This window comes from Saccoglossus kowalevskii, chromosome 19 (assembly GCF_978046115.1).
Source record: "Saccoglossus kowalevskii chromosome 19, keSacKowa6.1, whole genome shotgun sequence".
NCBI lineage: Eukaryota > Metazoa > Hemichordata > Enteropneusta > Harrimaniidae > Saccoglossus > Saccoglossus kowalevskii.
The window spans coordinates 15,657,061-15,681,100 of NC_140659.1; the positions used below are offsets into that span (position 1 = coordinate 15,657,061).

Genomic DNA, 24,040 nt, shown 5'->3' on the forward strand with positions numbered 1-24,040 from the left:
GTATGTTTTGCAATATTACAATTCAATTTATTGATTTATCACACATATCTTCAGTGGTGTGTATACAACTCCACATTTCCCTCTTTCGACCGAAACCTGTAAATCCAATTCTTGTACATGTAGACGCATATGAAAACACACTAAATTGTACATGCACAATTTTAACCGTAAAATCATAACTGCACTACGGTTAGTAACACCGATTTACGTCCATCGTCATTTAACATAATCAAATGGTTACCACAGTTACAAAAATGGGGTGGAAATTGAAAGAGTATTAATCAGTGCATTTTACTTATTGTATCGTAATAATAATGTGCAGTTATATATACTAATGGACCGTCTAGTAATTACATGTACAATTATTTAAGGTATATCGGCGTTTACATATCAATTGTCAAAGCTAGTAATGTTAGCATGACTACCGGGTCACTTACGTATGACTCGTTAAACATACCTCAAATATTAGTATTAAATGCATTTATTTATCTGTCATAACATAGGCATTGCTAGGCTACATATCAAGTCAAGTATGTGAACGATTGCTTACTAATGCATATTAAAGACAAGCGTGCGCAATTTAATTTAATATTTTTGTTTTACTTCGAAAGGTCTATCTACCAATAGATAAACTATTGCGGATTATCTGTGAGAATAATTGCAAGTAATCAGACAGTAAAAAACTCGACTTACATTCTCAAATGGCGTTGAACACTACAGAGGTCACATTGGGGATAGATTGAAGGTAATTGCGTGTCCGTGTTTAGTCTGGTTATTCAGTATAATTACAGCCATTAGATTTCTGATTAATCCCGCTGCTCAATGAAACGACATATCCCAAAATTGGTCGTATTATATAGACATTTGCTGCATATACGAGTCGCGTCCGCTTTAATTTTGATATATGCCGATCGTAAGTACTGGTATTAATAGCGAGACCAAGCCTTTACACTGAATGATCGTTTTTTATGCGTTTCCTATTTTAACTGGTTTAAATTATGTATGTCACCACCTCTCACCTAGAAGATGACTTAAACAATTTTACGCAATTCATTGTGAAACCTAATATGGCTATATCATTATTGCATTTGATATTACCTTGGTGGCACATTCACAATAGTTAACGTTGGCCTGAATCTGATTGAATCGCTATATATACCCACAGTTTACATTATGAGTATTTTGCAACCAATATAATGTCTTGTAATAATACAATTCAGGTACATGTGGTCCAACCGGCACGCACTCAGAGCATATAACATGGTGTGCTAAAATAAAAGCATTAAACATACAAGTTTGAAATCGTATTGTAGAAACGATTAGCTATTTTTTTCATATAGAATTAGTCAGTGGATTTTATCATTAATGCTTCATTCATTTCGTTTTTTTTCTAATTTCGGAATTGCAGCGCTACATTGTATGATAAGTGGACAGCACATTCGGGCGGTCATATAATTCTTTAAAGGTTGGCAGTCGTTGTGCCGCGTTCTGTTCGATATGGGACTCATAGCGACGTATACAACGCTTGTAAAATACATTGTTTATTTACATGAAATTCGAATACGCGCTGCGCGACGACCACCGCGCTTTAACCTATTGAGTATGTAGTAGGTCTGTGGCTTCGTATCTTTTATTTGTGTTTTGCATGTTGCTTCTGTTGAAAAAAAAACATATGTGGTCACGCTTATATCCCTGCTCCCACACCCCTCTTCCTACTGTACATTGCCATGCGTATATACAAATATTCATATTAAAATCTTAAATGGCTTACAGCCAAGTATATTTACATTTTGGACGAATTACGACATACAATAATTAGATATTTTAAAGGTAAGTGTGCTTTGAGTTTTTTTTTTGAGCATCCATGCGGACGATCCAAAGGTACTCAGTTTCTACAGCGTGAAATTAAAACATTTGTAAGTTATTTAAATTAGCCTCGCTGTGCATTCGACAGAAACAAATACCTCTATGTGACGTCGATTTGTGCCAGACATATTAGTGAAAGTAATATAACTTCATTTGTACGTTGATATTGAATATGGATATAATTATCTCATGCTTTACCACTTGGCGTGGGCAGCCACACGTAAACACATGCGTTCACAGTATGACTCACATATGCATGCTGATTTGAAAGGTAACCTATTCGCCGCTTGTTGACGCGCAGTTGAAGTCGCAATATAATCATAATCTATACCGTTCGGGTCTATATAAATTGCCTCCGCTATATTACTGCTTCCAGTATGGGTATGTATACTGAACTTTCCAGGGGTTTAAAAAGTAATTTCAAATAAATTTATACGGAGTGACAAAATCCGCTCTATATATGGCGTGCCCATGGACGAGTTGTACAATTCATTGAATCACGTGTCAAGGTTTGTTTGAATCCACGTACGTCAACGAAACATTGAGTCATAATTATGTTGTTGAACATTTGACACAAATCGTACTGATGGTTTTAAGAAAAAGCAATCAATTCACTCGTTCACTTACCAGCTATTCAGAGCTGTGTAAATTGTGTTTTTTTTTCAGAAACAAATTCGAGGCGCGCCAATTTGTTTTGTGAAATATAAGCTATGACGGAATAGTATATATATTTATTTTGTTCAGTACTATTAGATAAACCTTAACGTACACAGCTGTGTCATCAAGCTGTTAAGTGTGTGTTGCTTTGCAGTGGAAATCCAATGCCGTCCCCGAATGAACTCATCAATCAACCGTAAAATCGAAATGTGCTGGGTTACACACAAAAAAACAGCTCGTCACTGGTGTGTGAATAATTAAAAACACACAAAGATTATTAATTTTGACGAGAAACTCGAAATATGAATTTTAGTTTTTACCTAATGCGCCGCGTATTTATGTGCGCATTCAGTAAGAAAACCAAATCCCCACACTTTTGGTCAGTTATCATGTTTAATGTCGAATTTTTCAAGAGCGCATAGAGTGGGGATTAAAAGGGATAGGTTTTGGGTGTTATGGTTTTTTGCACCTGTTATTCCTGTATAGAATATGTTATCAAGACTTGTCGTCGCACTTTGTGCATAACTCTGATAACAGATATTTCGCAACGTGTATCTACACACAGGCAGATGTAGCGTTGTGACAATTAAAATCACAGAGTTTTATTCTGCATTAACGTGTCTCATTAATGCAGTTAATGTTCGAATAAACATATATACCGTGGATACTAATGCACTAGGCACTACTTGCAATTACTTTGGTGCCGATGTTTACAATAGAATCCGCCAACAATGACGTAATTTGAACTGAGATAATGCTTATAATTAATCAATTTTATTCGAGTAATCACATTGTAATAAGTGCATGTCAAACCTAGTTGTTTGCGCAATTAGTGTTTTTGTTGTTGCAATGAATGTGCGTGTTCAGCATAACAAATTAGGCATATCGATTATAATATCGACATCTTCACTTATTCGACAAAAATAAAGCGTTTCGTTGCATCGACCCCATCGATTGTTTCAAAAATAAGGCCGTTGATTTCAAGTGATTGTTAACATTAACGAAAAAAGACGAAGAGCAGCTTGACTACTTTACTCTATGCAACAGATGTTTACGTCATTTCCTCATGTATATTTTATAGAACTCACTATTTTGGAAATAACGCACATAGCATACACGTGAAACGCGATTTAGCGTACTTATTCCTTCCAAGACAAGATATCTATGACTCTCTATCTACCATCTTTCTACAGAAATTAATTTGAGCTGTCACAAACACATGTTTCCGATTTCCACGTACACGCGTTGCAGGTTACTCGTTTAATGAGTGGTATGTCATTCTCTGTATTCGCCTAGAATTTTGCCCGCAGCGATTACTAGGAAAAATAAGTGCATTTAAAGTTGTTCTAAAAAAATCACAAATTAGACGGAATATGGTATGTTTGACCTTCATTACAATTTTATTGAACACACGGAGCATAATCAGTTCATCATCTCGAATAGCTGACTAACCGCGTTTCTATGAAATATATAAAAAAACACATTAGTTCTATCAATATGCATTATATACTTGGAAGAAAACAATTAGACTGTATGGCTGTTCCCATATTACACTTGAAATCTGACGTTGATTTTACTGATTACATCTTTGGATCTCATTGTTGTATTTTCTCGTGCATTTACACAGCGTCTAACTTTGCTCTGTCGCATCTACACTGACGACAATCGTTTGAACTTACAAAGATAGCAGGCCATATATTGCTTATCCTGCTTACCACAACGGAATACAAGTTATTTTGAAATATCAGTAACATAACTGCATTCATCTTTATGGTAAATATTCAATTGCATCTGAAACGTTCCCTAGAAATGGGCCCTAGAATCCGCAGCCTATTCTCGGTGTTGTCGGGTTCAATCGAGTTGCTTCTAGGGAACGGCAACGCTGTTATAAGTAAAATCATCTCAAATGACAAAATCAATACAGTCGCCGATTAGCGCCATACGACCGGTTGCGTTTTTTGGATTGGCAAAAATGTTTGGGTTCACGAGCGAGCCACCGCAGACGGCAATCATTTTGAACAATTATTGTTTCTCATCTTTCTCCTCTGAAACTAAAATACCGCAAATATCGTAAAGTTCGTCATTATGCGCTATGTCCGTGGCGCAAAAAATATTTTAGCCGATTTCAGTTGACAGAATGATTTAATCCTACTGTATTCAAGCTTCGGGCCGACTTTTAAGCACTGTAAACCGAGGTATATCTTATTCAACCATGGCTTGGGTAATTGCAAACGCGCCCTCGACCAATCAGAGCGACGTATTCAGGCAATTGAAATCCTGGTATAATATAGTAATACAAATGTTTTTACAGGGCAGTGTGTGTAAGAGGACAGTGTGTGTAACATGTCAGGCAAACTATCGGATTTTTAAATTTTGTTGGTGGTTATCGAATTTAATCTGTATTTTAGGCGAGCATCTAATAGAATGACGTTTCAGACAATTTCGCTCACGTATAATTTATAACGACAATTTGCCGGCATTGTTAAGTAACTAATTTTATTTTCAATATGAACAGATGTTGTTGTGATATTAACATGAACTTTGATAATAAAAAACACACTAAAACACATACCGCGCAGTTCGTGTACGGTTGTATTATGTCAATAATTTATATATATACGGATGTTTTTTTTCTGTGCGTATTTGCAGTACGTTAATGCATTTCCGTTGTCAGACATATCTTCTAATTGGTAGACACAAATTGTTTCAAATTTGAACCGACCTAAATTCCATGACAAGGTGAATATATTATTTGTCTAATGACGTGAATCCTTGGTATCGATATTTGTGCTTCTTCGACTTGGATGTGTAGACTCGATATAATGTCTTATGCTGGCCCGAATCTCAATATATTTGCCACACAGACTCTTAAACATATGGTCTCATCAGTTGAGTAAATACATTCCACGAATTGTATCGCTATCTGCGAACTGCTACCGTTTTTTATTTGGATTCAAGATTGGTGTTCAAATGAAAATCAATGTATTCAATAGCAATTTAAATATAAATTGGCCATCATTTTCAACATGGAAAATACTTTCCCAGGATTAGAAAACGGCCATTGCATATGTTCATGTTTTCGACTTAAAGCTTCAAATAACATTGGCTCGTAATATGTTCTTCGATATCGTCAGTAGTGCTACAAGCTCGTTCGGAGTTTTTTCATGACGTACACCGTCAATTGTGGGTGCTTACCCAAATTTGTAGAAAGCGACTTTCATGACAACCAACTACGAACAAGGACGCCAATATGGCGGTTAATTTTGACGAATTAGGATAAAAATAACATGTGACACAGAAACCCGCAAATGGTCTATTCAGTGGCAAGTCGATCGTACATGACAATCAATAACATTGCGCAACTGTATCCGTATTGACAATAATGATTACAGTCTTTCAGTCTACTTGAATCATTGCATGACATTTTCATGCTTGCTGGTGTCGAATAACACGTTAAGCTGAATTGGTGTGGAATATAATCACCTGCTTCACCAGTTTTACACATTGCTGAATGACATTCCTATTAGGTGTCGTATTATATTTTCCGGATTCGGAAAAATCTATACATCTATAATTATTACTCATTCACCATACATCCTGCTGCAATATGTTGTCTGTTACTAAGACGTATTACACTGTATACATCTATCTATAGAATTTAGTGGAAGCAGGTGTGCAGTTGATTGAAACTGCCTTGAAAGCGATTGATGAATAACGAGAAAGTTTGCGTTATGTTGAGAAAAACCTGTAAGTTCGTTTTAAACTATCGATTTACTCGCACTGGTAAAAAAAGTTTACGAATATACGGAATCAGATTAATATTTAATCAAGTATTAAAAATAAAAAAAATAATTACAAATATTATACGCATATTAAAGTACTTTCAAAACATATATGAAGTCGCATAGACCACAATGTCAGTTCCACGCTTACAAACCGAAAATAAATGTCTATAATAGTTCTCCTCATTCGCGCTTAATGTAATAACAGTAATTAAATGCCTTAGCGTGGCCTTTGTTTTTAAATCGTCGTTTCAATTCTGTGTAATTAGAACAGAGCAGGATGTTGTTGAACACATGGTGTCACGTTCATGAAGAATCTATTAAAAGCTGTTGAGCCGATTATAATCGTGTGGCTGCTGCATACCACACTTTATTAAGATAAAGCCTAGCTAATACAAGCACGCATTGTCCCGTAATTAGCTCATATAAACTACCCTCGAAGGACATTGCTATAAGTTCTTATTCTTGAAATAAACATAACAATTTGTTGTTCACTATACTGTATTATAGAAGATTTCTCATGATTGACCCTACAATATTAGAATTATTCAACGAGTGTATTATATTTTTTTGAGCCTTTGGAGAGAAGGAAATGGACATTATTACATTACAGTTTAATAAATCTGATATTGTAAGGTCACGAATATATATGATATTCTGTTTATCCTATATATCCATGTCAACTGCTAAACCACAATGACTTTGTTAACATGTATGCAACATTGTAGAGCGTTCTCACTCATTTTTATAAGCGATCGCCATTAATGAACGCCGATTACCGTTGTTTTGTTTTTCTCGATAAAAAAAATACATTTATAATAGGAGCCATCACTATATTTGCGGTTTGAAGTGTTTGGAGGTATGGAAACATAAATATTAATGTTGAAGTCAATTGAAACCGTAGCTGTTTCACAATCCGTGACGAATCGTCACTAGACATCAGGGGTGAACAAAATTACTGCACGCAGAGAAGTTGAGGTTGGGAAAAATTGAATCAATCGTAACATATACTCGACTTTTAAACACGCGTTTTAATCGACATCGGAAACCAGAAATATTATAATAATTGACGAAACCATCAATATCGCGATATACCAGCTTATTTTGTGTTAGGCAACCATGATGTCAAAAAGATCAATCTGCTTGCAATGACCAATCAGAATACCGGTTTTTTGTCACATGATATAAAGATTTAAAAAAATATTACACTGCTTTATTACACTGAACTGTCACTTATCATCTTAAGCCCACGTTTTTAATTATAATCAACCAGCCAGCCTGTGGATTGTGTAAATATTATAAACAATATGTAATGACAGATGCAAATTACCATAAAACAGTGTTCCACCACACTCAAAACATTTTTCAATTTTTAAGTTAGTTTTGACAAAAAGAAATATTTTATCTGATACTAAATAGTTGCATTAAAATGTCTTGTTGGCTAATTACTTAGTCTAAGTTCTACTTATCGGCGTCCATCGTTTGAGCATTATATGTTTTCCTAATCTATCAAACGACATGTGTTTGTTTGTTAATCACGTTCCTCAATTAGTTATGCTTACATGCACCGAATTGTAAGCGTGCCTACCAGACTGTGTTCAAACCATCCGACACGCGTAATAGGTGCGTATAAACGACGTTACATTTAATTCGAGTAGGTCTATCGCCATATCATTGATTTGATGCGTAGAATAGATTTAATAGATCACCGTTCAGAAGATTCACTCATAAAAACCACCTTTGAATGTTAAAAATGCATTCCCACGTTGTACGATAAGCGGAATACCACTCACTGACCCGTGTAAGAATCACACGTGATTTGTGTTTTACACAGTTCAGGAGAGCTTTTATTATTAACAGAATTCTTAAATTAAATTCAGAAGAATCTCATAAAACAACGTAAGTCATGCAAACATGGGGTCGGATTTCAGGTGATCATACACCACGACCTTGTTCCTGTCAAGACCTACTTCATGCTATAATATTGCAGGATTTATTTCAAAGTTAATGATTTTTCATTTCTTATGGTAATAACAATTATCAGTGGAAAGATTTCTGCACGTTATACTAAGTAGAAGAGCATTTTCAATCGAGTACATGGTATGTCAATAGTAGCATCACTGGAATTGCCTAAGTAGTGATAATAATCTAGAGAGCATTAAACAAAAACTAATTCAAACGCAGAATTTCAGACATTTATCAATGCGGACGGCTGCCTATTAAGCGTGATTAGAAAATAGAAATTGTAGGGTTGATTTATGTTTTACGCGAAAATGCTACATAAATTAGGACACACAAAAACCACCCATTACCTGATTGTGATATATAATTCAAACGCCACGATTCAATATAGTGTCATTACTACACAAAGACGTTGCACTGAGACCAGATTGATCTTAGAGCACTTGTTAATGTATATCACACATAGAGTGCATACGTTGATCATAGATGGGACCCACTCTGAGTTTCATTATTGCGTGTATTGCATCGCCGATAGTCATTTGAAAATGCTGAGTCGGGTGTGATTTTAAGGTACGGTGAAGCCGATGTTAAGTTCGGAGTTAGGCCTATTAAAATATTATCGTTGAGTAGAGGTGGAAACAAAATATCAATAGAAAATATTGGGGTGAACCTGCTTACTGACATTATGTTCATTACAATGGTTTTACAAACGATTTCACAAATGTTTACAATGAAAAAATAATCATAATTATTAAAGTCAGGCTATATAAAATCCAGAATATGTAAATAAATTGTACAAACATTGATGTGTCAAACGCCACAATATGCTGTTAGATTTAAAAAAAAATACTTTATTCAAATTTTAATAAAGTCACCATTTACGTAAAATGCGCCACGTCAGTCACATGACTATATACACGACATACATTTACCACTTGGCATATCTTGATTATAAAATGTGTAACAGTATAACATATTCTGTAGAGTTATGGATCCTTGATATTACGGTTACAGAAATGTCATCTATATAAATTGCCACCATAAAGCGTGTATAACAAACCATCGCAAAAGTGTGCACTAGGCAGGAAAAAACGCGTTGCTAAACTAGTTCATATATGCTTTGCATACTGTCCATAGCTGTATTCAACATTCTTTTACGTGTGAAAAAATCTTTGAGCAACAAATTAGAAATCTTTTATTCCAAAGTAGATATATAGCGGAGAATTGTCCAATCATTATCTGGTCTAATGAAAACATGCCAGATGGAAAAAAGAAAAGATTTGATTCAACCACTGGCTGCCTTTGACATTATATAGGCATAAATCCCATCTACTACTCTAGCCGTAATTACTCGTTGTGTGCAAATGTCAACCGTCTTAGTGCGTGGAGCATTCTATGATGACTGTGCTCGCTTCACAGCTGATAGGTCATCGCATTATACATTCTTCAATAAAATAAACTAGAGTTGTTAATGGAATAACATTGGCTGGCACCAATTCAACAATTCAACGTGTCCCGTGCATAACAAACAAAATTACTGAGTTAAAAAAAATATCGTATTGCCAGGTTTAGACTGGATCGTTTTCTACTGTCATCATCAGCCGCGGTTTTTCAGCAAAGCCTGCATTTGAAGATGTCCATACGTAATATAATTTTTTACATTATCATATTGCAATATAGATTATATATATCATTTTCTTCGAAACGATTATTATCCCGTATTGTCCATGCTATTTTTATGTGTTGAAATTATGTCTGATATTTATCCATACAATAAATAGAGAATGTTTTGTTCATAATGTTGCCGGGATTTACTATATATTTACTAAATATAGTTACTACAGACAGTTTAGCATTTTTTAGTTACTTCTAGATAAAATACAAAGCAATTATCAATGTATTTTTCAATATATAACACGTGTTTATTCAAATGAAGTTGAACTGCTACAGAAATAGTTTATAAACCAAAAGTACTAATAAACTACACCCTTTAATTTCAAATTTAGATTTATTGATGATGTACTAAATGTCCATTTAGCAAAAATTATATTCAGTTGAACTTGAGATTAAAAAGGTAGAAAATCGGCTTCTTCTTTTTGTACTTAGATATGTGCCTTGGGTTTTACTCCTTCATACCATATTATATAGCAAATGATATGATTCTAATTTTACTATTATCAATTCATCACGTCTTTGCACTGAGTCCAGTCTTCCATGCCTATGAGCAACATTTGACAGCTCATTCGATATACCAGAGCTTGTAGTACATGTATACAGTAATGTTTTCTTTTATCGCCACTTTTAATCTAAGGGTTATGCAAAGAACGACTAACATTGATTTCATTTGTCAGATACAAAGAGCTTATGGTTACTACTCGGCGGATGCCTTCGATTCGAAACGTTATCTTACCGATTTGACAACGTAGTGTAGAGTATTTTTCAGTTAAATGTTTTGTTCTTGTGTATTGTTTTTACAATTGTTTTCGGTAGTATGTTTTATGTTTTCTTGTAAATTTCCCCATACAACGTTTGTTTGGTGTGTTGTTTTCCACATCAATGTTTCCTCAGCAGATTTATGAAATGACAACGATACCTCGGAGTTCCTATAAAGCCTACTGCGTTTATTTCGACTGCACATATTCGAACCTTGCTGTCTCAACTACATTAACATGCGCATGCGCATTTACTACTAATACACAATCAAATTACAACGCAATATCTTATTCCGTCAATTTCGCGATCTCAATACGCCACTGTTTGTATTACAATACGTGTCATTGTAATTCATTGTGTTGAAAATTTAGCAAATTCTAGGTCTTTTCCTATGTAGGTCGCCACTTAGAAGATCATCACCCCAAACCAAAGTGACCTGACAATCACAGCTATCAGCTTTGAGATTTCCTCAGATGATCAGTTTTTATGTGTCTGTCAACTCGCGAATTGAACTGTTATTGCTCAAACGATTTTTACGATAAAATCAATATTCTTATAATTTTGGAAACACTCCTGCTTCTAATAATTCTCATATTTGAATTCGATATACATTTTAGTTGTTTCGTCATATTCAACTTTTTTTTCTTGTGCATCTGTTACCAGTGACAGCGATGACCACTCAGAAAGTGCTGGAACCATTATAAAGGATTCTGAACTCGTGTGTTGATCGTTGAACGAAATCAAATACATGGCAGATCCTTTGTCGATTGGAGAAGTATTTGTTGTTCGACACAATTCTTTATATTTGCTAAGTATATTTTTTGGAATATTGACATGGAAATCAGGGTTATTTACTAGGTAGATATAATATAAGGTTATTACGAAGATGCCTCAAAGTATGCACGAAGACAGTACAGCGGTAGTATCAAACGACGCGCATCTGAGTGCATACTTTGAGGTATCTTCGTAATAACCTTATTATTATACACCATTTCCTTTCAAGGATACATCATGGGAATGCCGAAATCCAAAAAGTTTAGAACAGAATCAGCGAATTTCTTCATATGGAGTCCGGTCAAACCCTTGTGGCAGCCATGCTTGTTTTTATTATTAGAGGACGCTTACGCGCGTAATCATTCCATATTTGGAATACGCATTTCCTAATATAGTAGGATGAAAATACATCCGCCGTGTAGATTGAACATTGCTGTAGTGAGGTTTTCCAATGTTCATCAATTCAATTTTTTTTTATTTTGCATTTGTTGGTATTGACAATCAATTTAACCAAAATGAACAATTTATGGACCAGTGGTTGTTCTTATGCTGGAAGTGTAAATCACGGCATGTAATAATTTGCTTAATGATTGTTAATAATATTGATAGTAAAACTGTTTTGGCTACGTCCCATTGTTCATGCCTATACAATGATACACACCTAAGTACTCATAATCATTTTTTCTATTAGGGATTCGAGCCCTATGGGGCGAAACCCTATTGTAATTGCTATGTTTATTATTATTATTTTTCCGCCGTTTTTTGTAACCGCTGTAACTTGAAAAATAATGCTGCGATTGATTTGCTCAATTGCACTTCCGATTTTTTTTGTGGCCCATGTCTAGCAAATATCAATACAATCTTTAGTGGTCATGTGACCGTGGCCGCCATATTGGATTTACTGAACATGACAAAAAAACTTTAAAAATCATCTTCTTAAAAATGGCTTATTCATGTGATTAGAAATTTGCTTTGCAGCACCTATTGCCATAGCTCAAAAAAGTTTCTGAAGCAGATTTTTGAAAAAGCCATCTTGGTTTTAGTAAAAAGTGAAATTACGCTATAACTCATGAACAATTTGCAAGATTTATACAAAAGTTGGCATAAAACATCCCTTCAGTAAGATGATTATGTGTTCATGAAAATATTTACCATTATTCAAGTGGTTTTGGCGGCCATCTTGAATTTATCAAAATAAAGCAAAAAACCTCAAAAAATTATCTTCTTAAAAACTGCCTGCTTGTTTGACAAGAAATTTAGAATATGGCATGTAAATGAATATGTTGATAGCTCTACACAGTTACTGTAGCAGCTATATTTTAAATTGTTTTTGGATTGCACTGCAACAAAATCATGATTGCATAAATTTAAAACAAAAACTACAGTTTTTCTCAACAGCCATTTAATAAAAAATACTTTCCCGATCGAAACTAACCATGAATGATCTTATTAATTTTCGATGGCTTATTTCGACGGCTTTCCCCCTAAATAAAAACTGCTTATGAAGCTTTTCTCATCGAATGTTTTCGCGATGAAAAGTCGGTATCCTGTGCACGGCTCTGTAGACCTTCTAAATTTATATGATGACCCTTTTGACTGCATCAAAAGGAGACTGGGTTTTATTAATAAACGAGATCCGACGTGACCTACTGCACTAAGTCAATAGGATCTCATTACTTAAAAATAAAGAATTAAATCCTGCTACCGTTAAATCAAAACGGGGTATTATTAATCCACGAGACTCTGGCGTGTACACAGCACCACGATCAAATGGGTCTCTTCTTATCTGTAACTAAACCTTGGTATTACTAAGCTACGAAGCCCTGACATGACGCACTGCACTGAGATCAATTTGGTCTTGTGTTAGCTATAAAAAATAGATTTATCGATATCTGACACCTCTGTTCTGTGATTCGATGGGTCATTTGTAATATAATAAAACTTATCATTATGAAGTTTGTGAGACTCTGACATGTCACATTTCACCAAGATCCTTTCAGTTTGTGTTACCTAAAATAAACCTGGGTATTAATAATTCACATGCCCCTCCCCTGACCCACTGCACTTAAGCGCAAAGATCTCATATGTCTTATAAATAAAACTGGATATTATTAATCCATGATGCCCTGACGTGACCCACTCCACTCAGATGCAATTACTTTCTTATCAGCTATAAATTAACCTGGGCAGTGTTGATTCTTGAGCCTCATACTACAACCCACTGCAATTACGAGCAATAATCTCTCGACACTTTTAAATTAAATTATTATTCCATGTGTTCCAGAAAATACAGTAAAGTGAATAGTATTAATCACCAAGGCTCTGAAATGAACATTTTCGTAACTTATAATGAGTCGGGCAATAGTTAATAATCCACCAGGTCTTGCCCAGAGATAGGTTAGTTATTGGACTAGCAAACATTTTTAGAGCTATACCTTCACATATATTTTTTTTATTCTTGTAGGAAACTAACACAGAATCGAAGAATGAAAACATGGTGTCCAAGTTTGGCGTATACTACAGTTATTTATTTGGTATTGGCAATATAATATTGATTTTAACATAATATTTCTCTAGCGTCTATCTGAGTGCTATGTGAAGGTCAAAGTTCATATGATATTGAAATTATCTACCAAAAGTCCTTGTGATTTATGAATGAAATACTGTTACATGTAATGTATTGTTGCCAGATAAAGCAAAAATGCATTTGGTTCATTGGCAGATTACTAACAATTCAAATATTAACTGGAAGTGCTACTGCAAGTTCACACTTGAGTTGGGATATAGGCGGTGCAGCGTATACAATCCATCTCACACTGCCTTTACTTCGCACTGACCAGATATTGGAAGACAGTGAAACCTTAATTGCAGGCTGCTTGTTTCTAAAACTACTGTTCACTAAGCTCCACCAATTATCGTGTCTGTTGTGACACCAGGATAATCGCACTCGTCTATCACTATCTCTAAAAAAACATAATGTCCCTTCAAAGATTGCTGTACAGTAACGATTTGCACTTGGAATGTAAATATAATTGAATTTCTACTTTTGATAATTGACAGCAGCTAACACCTAAACCTTACTTGCCTTTCATTGAGTACCGTTTCTATAATGATTTATAACAGTTTATTGCACTCTAACAATGCATGTCTTTATTTGGGTTCCATTCCTATAATGATTAATAACAGCTCATGGCACCCTAACAATGGGTGCCTTTATTTGGGTTTCATTTCTATAATGATTAATAAAAGCTCATGACACCATCGCAATGCATGCATTTATTCGGGTATTATTCCTATGACGATTATTAACAAACTATTGAACCTAAACAATGCATGTCTTTCTGGTATTATTCCTTTAATTGATTAATAACAGCTCACAAAATCTAAACAAAGCATGTTCTTTTTTGTATAACTCCTATATTGAATATTACCAGATCATAGCACCTAAATAATCAATTCCATTACTTTGGTATTATTCCTATAATGATTAATAACAGTACCTAGACAATGTAATTCATATATTTTGGTAGTATTTCTATAATGATTTTAAAGAGTTATACATTACCTAAACAATACATGCCTTTATTGGGGACCATTCCTATAATGATTATTAGCAATACATAGCAACACCTATCTTAATATGCTTTTATTTATTTTGATATAATTCCTATATTGATTAATAACAGCTCGCGACATCTAAACAATGCGTGCCTATATTTTTCTGCCATTCTTATACTGGTTATTGAATGTTCATAGCAACTGAATAATATATGCCAATATTTTGGTATCAACTCCACATTCAATTCTTTTCTGACAACTCAATTGTCTTCATTTCTATATTAAAAATACAAATATAACAAGATAAAAAACACTTTCTTTTGAATGATGCGAAACCATCTGTATGACAAATGAATAAAAGATTATCGAAAACAAGTCATAAAAAAGTTCGATATATTAGTTATCCCACATACTAAACAATACCCGCTGCTAATGTCATTATAAGTGTACTCATAATAAAAAATATTCTATAACGAAGTCCACAATTTCAAACTAAATTGCAAGTAAATGATTGTGTTTATTTTAATGTATTAACTTATATTGAGATTAGACTATTAGTATATTCTTAAATGAACTATTGACTTTAATCTAAGTGACATTGGAAATGGAACACACAAGCTGTATATGTAATTATTTCAGTAGGAATGTCACACCAATATCATACATGTTTTGAGTAAGTAGGAAGTAATTACCTTGATGTGTTGGCGGTAATAATTGTCTACTGAATTTATTGTCGGCTTGCTCAATATCACTATGCGATAACCTCATATCTACACCTCTTATACCGTACAATATTAGAATGGTACCAAAATATCGCATGATAAAAGTGATGTACGAGTACATCTCAATGTCGGGTATTGCTGCGTCGTGAAATTTAGCTGTAAAATGGGATCCCTTAATAAAAAAAAAACAATCAAGCAATGCCAGAATATCCGTCGACTTTTGGTTTATCACGATTTAAAAAAAAAGTTTGGTGGTCACATCACTGACACGATTGCTACATAATATAAGAACAATGTGACGTATAGAGGCGCATGATATATAGAATACCATGGAAACACCACAAATATGCTAGCGGAGGCAATAAGACATTCATTGAGGCGTACTCAATATGTGCGTTCTTTGATTCGATCACAATTAATGGTTCACCGATTCTTCGTATTTGTCGTGATACTCATCCAATCTATGCAGCTATAGAGAATACGCAAAATCACGCCACTCACTGCCGACGTGGGCATGACAACCAATAGTCACGTTTACTTACCCCTGACAAACTCATCTGAAAATATGCCAATTCAAGACGCCATTGTACATGTGAGCTGGTAAATGTGAATTTCCAAAAACAAAATGCATTCAACATTATATGGTTACGTTCCTTCCGGTCCTTATGCTAATTTAGAGTATTTTCTATATTTGTTTGCAGATTGTTCTGACAAGGTCAACACGCCCCGAGAAAAAAACGGAGTTCGTAAGTAGACGTTGTATGCAGGGCTCGTGGATGTACTCTATCACTGTCATACCACTGCCAGTGCGATTACAACGTCAGTTTTCAAATTGCGAACGGTAATATACATCGTAACTTCACCTTGCCAGTTCTGCGTCATCACTGTAACATATTGGCTTTCTGAGCTGAGAAACTTGAACTTCTAGACTTGTATTGTTTTTGAAAAAAATAATAATATGGCAATGTCATACCGGAAAGCTGTCAACGCTAATATCACGGATGTACTATCGTTACACAATACTACCGAAGATAATTCTGTAGTTGTCTTTCAAGAGCCGCCCATGATGGAGTACTATCAGCCGCTGTGGTTGCAAGTTATACTCGCGATACTCTACGCATGTACATCGTTACTAGCCGTTATCGGTAATCTTGTAGTGTGTTACATCGTACTCGGGAACCCGCGTATGCGTACGGTGACCAACTATTTCATCGTCAACCTGGCTATCAGTGACATTCTCATGGCTGTATTGTGCGTTAATCTTACGTTTTACTACAGTATCAATTTTCACTGGCCGTTTGGATTTGTTATGTGTGCATTGGTTCAGTACGTTCAAATGGTATCCGTCTCGATCAGTATATTTACATTGGTTGCTATTAGCCTAGACCGCTACGTCGCGATTATACACCCCCTACGACCGAGAATGACCCGCAAACAAGCTTTCATTATAATGATTATAATTTGGGTGTTAGCAGGTGGTATCAGTCTTCCTGCAGGCATCAACAGTAAAATAGACACTCATTCAAATTCATCGACCATAGTATGCAAGGAAACATGGCCAACCAACATACAACGATCAATTTATACAATCACTCTGATGATCTTACAATATTTTTTGCCACTGGTGATACTTTCTATCACGTATTCCATCATTGGATATGCTATTTGGGGTCGAAAACCACCAGGAGAGAGGGAGAGACACAGAGATGCCAGACAAGCGGAATCCAAGAAAAAGGTAACGCACCTGTCTTATGGTAACTAATTCATTTACCACTAAGCACCACAGCAACATTAGGTTCATTGTTAAGGGTGATACATGCCCAGGAATGCACATAGACACCTGTCTTCATCTGTCCAGATGTTTTGTGTTACTGGTGCAAATGATAATTTAGTAGGATTGCCCAGTCATTCACGGAAACTCACAATTATGATTATTTAAAAGTGCAATTGTTGCAGTATTTCATTGATATGTTCCCCAGGTCATGGTTGCAATCGGTTTGTATAAGTCATCAATTGTCTATTTACATAATCATCCGATGCCCCATACATATATATTCGATATTTGAATGAGACTCATATTGATAGTGGTCTTTTGTCGCTTATAAGCCAATTTGTCTTACTGTTATTGTTTATCGTTTTTTTTTTTCAATTGTCTCTGAGAGGTATACTCAGAGTTATTGTTTGTGTTAGAATAATTCACAGAAACACTTATTTTAAAATTAACAACCTGAAGTTCAATTGTACTAAAATTGATGTGTAACCTACATTATTAATCATTAAAAATAATTGTCTGCGGTTTTTGTTTGTTTTGGTCGATGTAAGCCAGCGTCCATTCAGTCATCTCTCTTAACTCAGTATAACCCCTTTACAGCAGCGTGGCACAATGATCTTGAAATATTTCGAGTATCTCCGCCGATATCTCACTTTCAGTCTATAGGGAGTTGTACAAGTCTGGCCGACAGTATTATAATTTGACACGACGCAATAATCGAAAGCCGTTGGCAATTATAAAATCAATTCAATTCGACAAAATAACAGATTCCTTACATACAACATTATTGATCCATATCTTAATTGACTACTGTGATGTGAACCGACCACTAAATTCTAGTTTTACGTCTCTCAATTATAAAGTCATATAATGCTCAAATACGACGTTATAGACAAATACACGCTAATCGATGACAGTCATTTAAATTGCTATTTAATAGACTACTTTGCATAATTAGATTAATGTCAGATTGATGGCGTCCAATGTGTGCTGTTTAGCTGTTTGATGAGGAATATAGATAATACGTCATAGTCATAGATAGTTACGTCATTTATAACGTAGTAAATACCAAGAGGTCCATTCCAAACCACTTCTATTAACAGACGTACGATCATTTACTAGCGTTTTAACTGTTTAACGTTCCGAGGAAAGTGACGTATTTAGCAGGAGTTACGTGCGGTTTAGCGACCCAAATCCCGGAAAAAACGTCAAACAGATCATTTTTGTCACAATTATCGCGCAGGTGAGTGTTTAATAAACATGTTATTTATTGGTGATATTCTTGTTTGCGTGATATGTGGAAATAGTTTACTGGTGGAGAAACCATAGCTCTTCCATGTCAGTAAAATTCTAATATCTAAACTTTAAGGTTACCAAATCTATAAGAAATGACCATTACAACAACGAAAGACCAAAACAAGAAATGCTTTTGACCCACAGTTTTGTCTGTCATATTTCAGTAACCTTGGTATTCCCAATGGGCTATCAAAAAGCAAAATAAAGCAATTTTAATTTTGTTTGCGTTTGTTAAATTATAGAGTCCAGAATAAAATAAAAATTCTTTACGAATTTAAATAATACTATAAATAACATTATATTCATGTCTTAATGCACATAACAAGGCCATGATAATTATTGCATCAGCATGTTTAATTAACGAGTACTAAGTCTAACAAGGTGAAAAAATAAATTTAATTTATTAAAGCAAAATTATAGAAAGTCGACGATATCTATATTGCCATAATGAATTCTACATTGACTAATGTAATATATTATATAACTAATAACAAAAAAATTCTCTTTTTATAAAACATCCGAATGTAATATTATACTATGAGTACGACTCAAATACAATATATCGGGTTTGTTTAAAAGTAGTCGTGATTGTATCAATAGTGACAAACCAATGTTCACAAAAGATCATATTAAACAATATATATCAATTATACAATTTGAAACTCAATTTCGTTGCATGAATTGTAACCCTCATCACCAGTCGAGATCGATCATACTCTTCACTATAGGGTAGGTTGAGATCCTACCATGGAAACTATTCAAATTTAAGATTTATATTAATTTATCCAGCCACTTATGTCCGGATCCAAACTGAATTACATGAAAATAAAACACACTCTTTATAAATGTGTTCAGCGATATAGTTGTATCGTTGACAACCTAAGTAAAATACGTAATATTTGGATTGAAAATAATTCAATAGGAAAACATGTTATATGAATAGTCGTGATCAATTGATAGTAAACGTAAGCCACCGGATGTTAGACATTTTTTTAATCAAAATACACTTAACCTAAATTTGAGTTGCAATTCAATAGTAGAAGTTATTAAATACATCCATACACATTATAAAAAGCAACAGTGTTCTTCAGTACCATCAAATGTAGGACGAACAATACACCATAGCACTAAACCAACCATACCTTAAAGTATCCCTATACATGTTTTTGTGCAATAAATATTCATTGAAATTGCGTGTCCAATATAATTGGTTTTGTCAATGAAGATAATGATACGAGGTGTAGAATATATAATGGCGTGTTTTCACTCCGATCTTGTTTCAACTCGTGAATTGCCAGGAGTCATTATTTCTAATCCAAATATGTTCGATAATTTAAATCGTCACGGAGCTATGAGAAATAACATCATTCAATGTTTTGTCCCTGAAAGTCGAGTTTTATATATTCAATCGCAATATAGCTTAGAGTGGCTGGCAGTTTCCATGCAAAACAACTATTTACATTTTCTTCAAAGTAGATTTGCACGGATTGCATACTGTTTAGTTTCAAATTCACCGACTAGATTTTCATTTTGCAATTACTTTTAGAATACGTAACCTTAGTATTACTACAGACAATGTTTGAAATCAATTTGCACAATACTTTTTAGGTAACACCATATAGTACATAATGTGATCATACAACTGAAACTCTTAATAGTTACATAAGAGTGTATTCTAAAAATTAATTGTAATACATAATTTCACATTTATGATTTTAGAATCGGTGCGCTGCTTTGGTATGTTCAAAGCTGCATATAGTAATTTAGTATGTATCGTGCGTTGGAATACATCAGTATATTCATTGATGAAGTAATGCACGACCACTCACACCTGCGAACCCACGTAATGCAATATATTGTGAATAAATAAACTGATTTCCTGTAAGTGCCTCATATATAGGATGATATAAATCACAGACTTAAAGTAAATTCCTTTCGAACAAAGAAAATCGTAGACTCCCAAAGCCATCGTTGATCATATCAATGGTTTCGTGTGTGTTGTCAATTTTATTAAAGGTCTCAGTGTATGCTGCCATAAAAATGTCACATTAATTTACGTAATCGTTTTAATCTGAAATGATTAAAAAATTCATAAATGTATGCTTAATAAACAAAGATTACTCATTGGGTTGATATTCATTCTGTTGTCAATTAATTTGCACAATATAAACTGACACAAATAACTAAACTAACCGCAGCCTTGTGTATTTAATTTCAATGCAATGACATGTACTGTAATTTCATATGAACACTCGTAATTTCGACATAAATTACGGCGAATAAAAATGTGGACATATCGCGGAACCATGTTCAAAAACCGGAAGTCACATGACAACTATTGTAATTATTTTTTCATTAACTTGAGTATAGCATTCGTCATGTATTATGATTATATCCATTGACGCTTGTTAGCGGGACTTCATACATAACCCACACACTATCTCGTGCGTTGATTCCTATCAATACAATAAACAGAATATTATTACCAGATGGCCAGAAATGTAATTTTGTGAGGCTCAATATGTTGACCTAATTAGAAATAGAATAACAACTTGGATTTCATTTTGGTAAAGCTATTAAAAACGTAAAAAATCATAATTGAACAAAAAGTACGAATGATCATCCGGATTCCAAATGACAACGTTGAGTAGTTAATTATGCCAAAGTTAAACCTTTTGATCCTTTTAAATGTTAGCACAAATCATCTATGGCACATGGTGAATATTCGGCTATAAATGCTTCTCTTATTTATTTGTATTTTTCCAATTATTGCCTATTGAATGTTTATGTTGTATAATTTCTGTGTTGCTCATTTGCATCATCAAGATACAGGGCCAAGCATGTTATATGTTAGGGCCTTAGCTTTATTGTTTGACGGGAAACAAATAACCAATAAATGATTTGAGGTTAGCTTTCCCACTGCGTGGTGAATGGCACTGATGTGTGTTGGTCAATATTAGTTGAAGTCGACGCATATCTACAAGGCAGAATTCGATACGTCGAAACAATCTCTCAACTAACAAACTGCTCTCTAATTGGTCTGACTATTATGTGTTAGGGTTTGGTAGCCAATCAGATACAATACTGTAAGTAGCTTCGCATTGACACCACAACAGCTTTATTAGCATATAGTATGTGTATTTCGGTGTGTTGGGCAGATGCCACAAACTGTGAATATAATAATTATAGATGTCAATTTAAATAGGTATGCTGTTTAAAAAGTTAATTGACTAGATGGGATGTAGCTGATTATGTAAATTCATTCAATATTAGGCACATAAACTAATTAAAGATACATAAATATAATATAATATACAGAAATCTAACACTCATAGAACCAACAGATAAAAAAAAACACTTACATCTGGGGATTTTTGAGTAGGCTTTCCACTCTCTTATATATATATATATATATATATATATATATATATATATATATATATATATATATATATATATATATATATATATATATATATAAATTCCTTTAGATAAATGATGAATTAGATAGATGTATGGCCCCATAGTGATAGTTATTTGGAAAGTAAATGATCTTCTCTGTGACATAAGGATAATAGAAAAAAAGAATAACTTGAATATATACTTGAACAATTAATATGTATGTTGCGGATTAGTCAGTACATATGTTGATTTGGAAAATGTCTTGCTCCGCTATTTTAATTATGCATAAACATAATTACTAGATATACGCTACAGGAAAGGATGAATTTATGTGTGAGCATATAGGTGAAGTGACATGATGTGCCATGTAACCTGATTAGTATGCATAAATTCAATAAAAGGACAATTATTCCACATATGGAGATTCAAACAACTGGCAAAATATCACGTGGGTGTTGGTATTCAGAAAGTCTCTTGTCTTACCATGCGACATAATTGACTATGCAAAATCACACGAATGTCTAACAAATATTGTTTCAAAACTGAAAAGCTACCACAAAAAAACAGACATTTTCTATGACGGATTGCATATGCTAGTAATATTTCGCAACATAACTTCGGATGTGATTTTTTTCATTCTATTACAAACTCATTCCTGTTTTCGTGCGATCTTACAAAAAGATGTTCGAAATCTTTACATCATCAAAAGTTATATAGTAACAATCTATCGCGTTATTTAATAACACTTAGGCCGGCGCAGTCGGGCGATTTATTTGTTTTTGTAGTTTACATTTATCGAACCGACTGCGCCAGTCTCAACAACAATGTACAATGGTACGCAATTTCTGCATTGTATTTCCAAAAACTATGCAAATTGGATAACACCTTCCCTCGCACATATTTTTATGTTAGTGTGTATGCACTGCCATGTATGATTTCAGTCATAAGAGGTTATACACATATACCATTCTTTGATATGGAGGTATAGTGAATTTAGAAGATACACCACAAATATCAACAAGCGTGGAGTAAATGTTATGTTATAGATAATGTTAAATCTATGTTATAGATGAAAATAAATGGGTCAGTCAAATAACTGTCGTTTTGTATCGTCTATTTATATCTTATTATTGTAATGTGTTCTTAACATCTATCTCTGTTATCTCCACAGCTTGTCAAGATGTTTGCGCTGATAGTGTTGATATTTGCTTTGTGTTATTTACCCATCCACACTTTCAACTTACTGTTGGACTACCAGCCTGATATTGGACATTTCCACTACTTAAAAGTGGTTTATTTTGCAGTACATTGGACGGCAATGAGTAACTGTGTCTACAATCCTTTCGTATATTGCTGGATGAATGCCAAGTTCAGAAACGGATTTAAATACGTATTTCGTTTCTTACCGTGTGTTCGCTACTATACACCAAAAGTGAAGAAACCTTTGAAAAGAATTAACACTTACTCCACACAGATGGGAAGTGTTAATGTGACAATACGCAAAGAGATCTGTTTAGCTACATATAATAAAGGTGGTGCTCAATAATGACGCTTTGCTACCTTGCCTGCGACATGTGAAATACAGCGATGCAAGCAACGAACAGTAAATTTGGGAAATTATCAACTTGTTCCTCGCAATCTTATTTCAAACACGGGATCTGATTTTTAAATTCGAATTCACCACTCTGATTGTCGTTCATACAATGGCCACCGAACATACAATGTTGGACAACAAACAATTTGTGGACATGTGATCATTCCATCATTCGCAGTTAGGTATTGTTCTGGATTTAGTTTATTGAAGATGACAATTATGT

The 24,040-nt window shown here is 34.2% G+C and overlaps 1 protein-coding gene and 1 long non-coding RNA gene across 2 annotated transcripts; both read left to right on the plus strand.

Annotated features, from left to right (window-relative positions):
* Positions 1-615: 615 nt before the first annotated feature.
* LOC144345429 (uncharacterized) lies at positions 616-14,040 on the plus strand. The gene is made up of 2 exons (XR_013419360.2): positions 616-745; positions 13,939-14,040. It is a non-coding gene; the product is annotated as an uncharacterized LOC144345429 (long non-coding RNA).
* A 2,470-nt stretch (positions 14,041-16,510) lies between these two features.
* Positions 16,511-23,831, plus strand: LOC100372605 (RYamide receptor-like). The gene is made up of 2 exons (XM_002731958.2): positions 16,511-17,489; positions 23,395-23,831. Exons 1-2 carry the CDS (start codon positions 16,713-16,715, stop codon positions 23,767-23,769), a joined length of 1,152 nt encoding a protein of 383 aa, XP_002732004.1. The 5' UTR covers positions 16,511-16,712; the 3' UTR covers positions 23,770-23,831.
* The last annotated feature ends 209 nt before the right edge of the window (positions 23,832-24,040 follow it).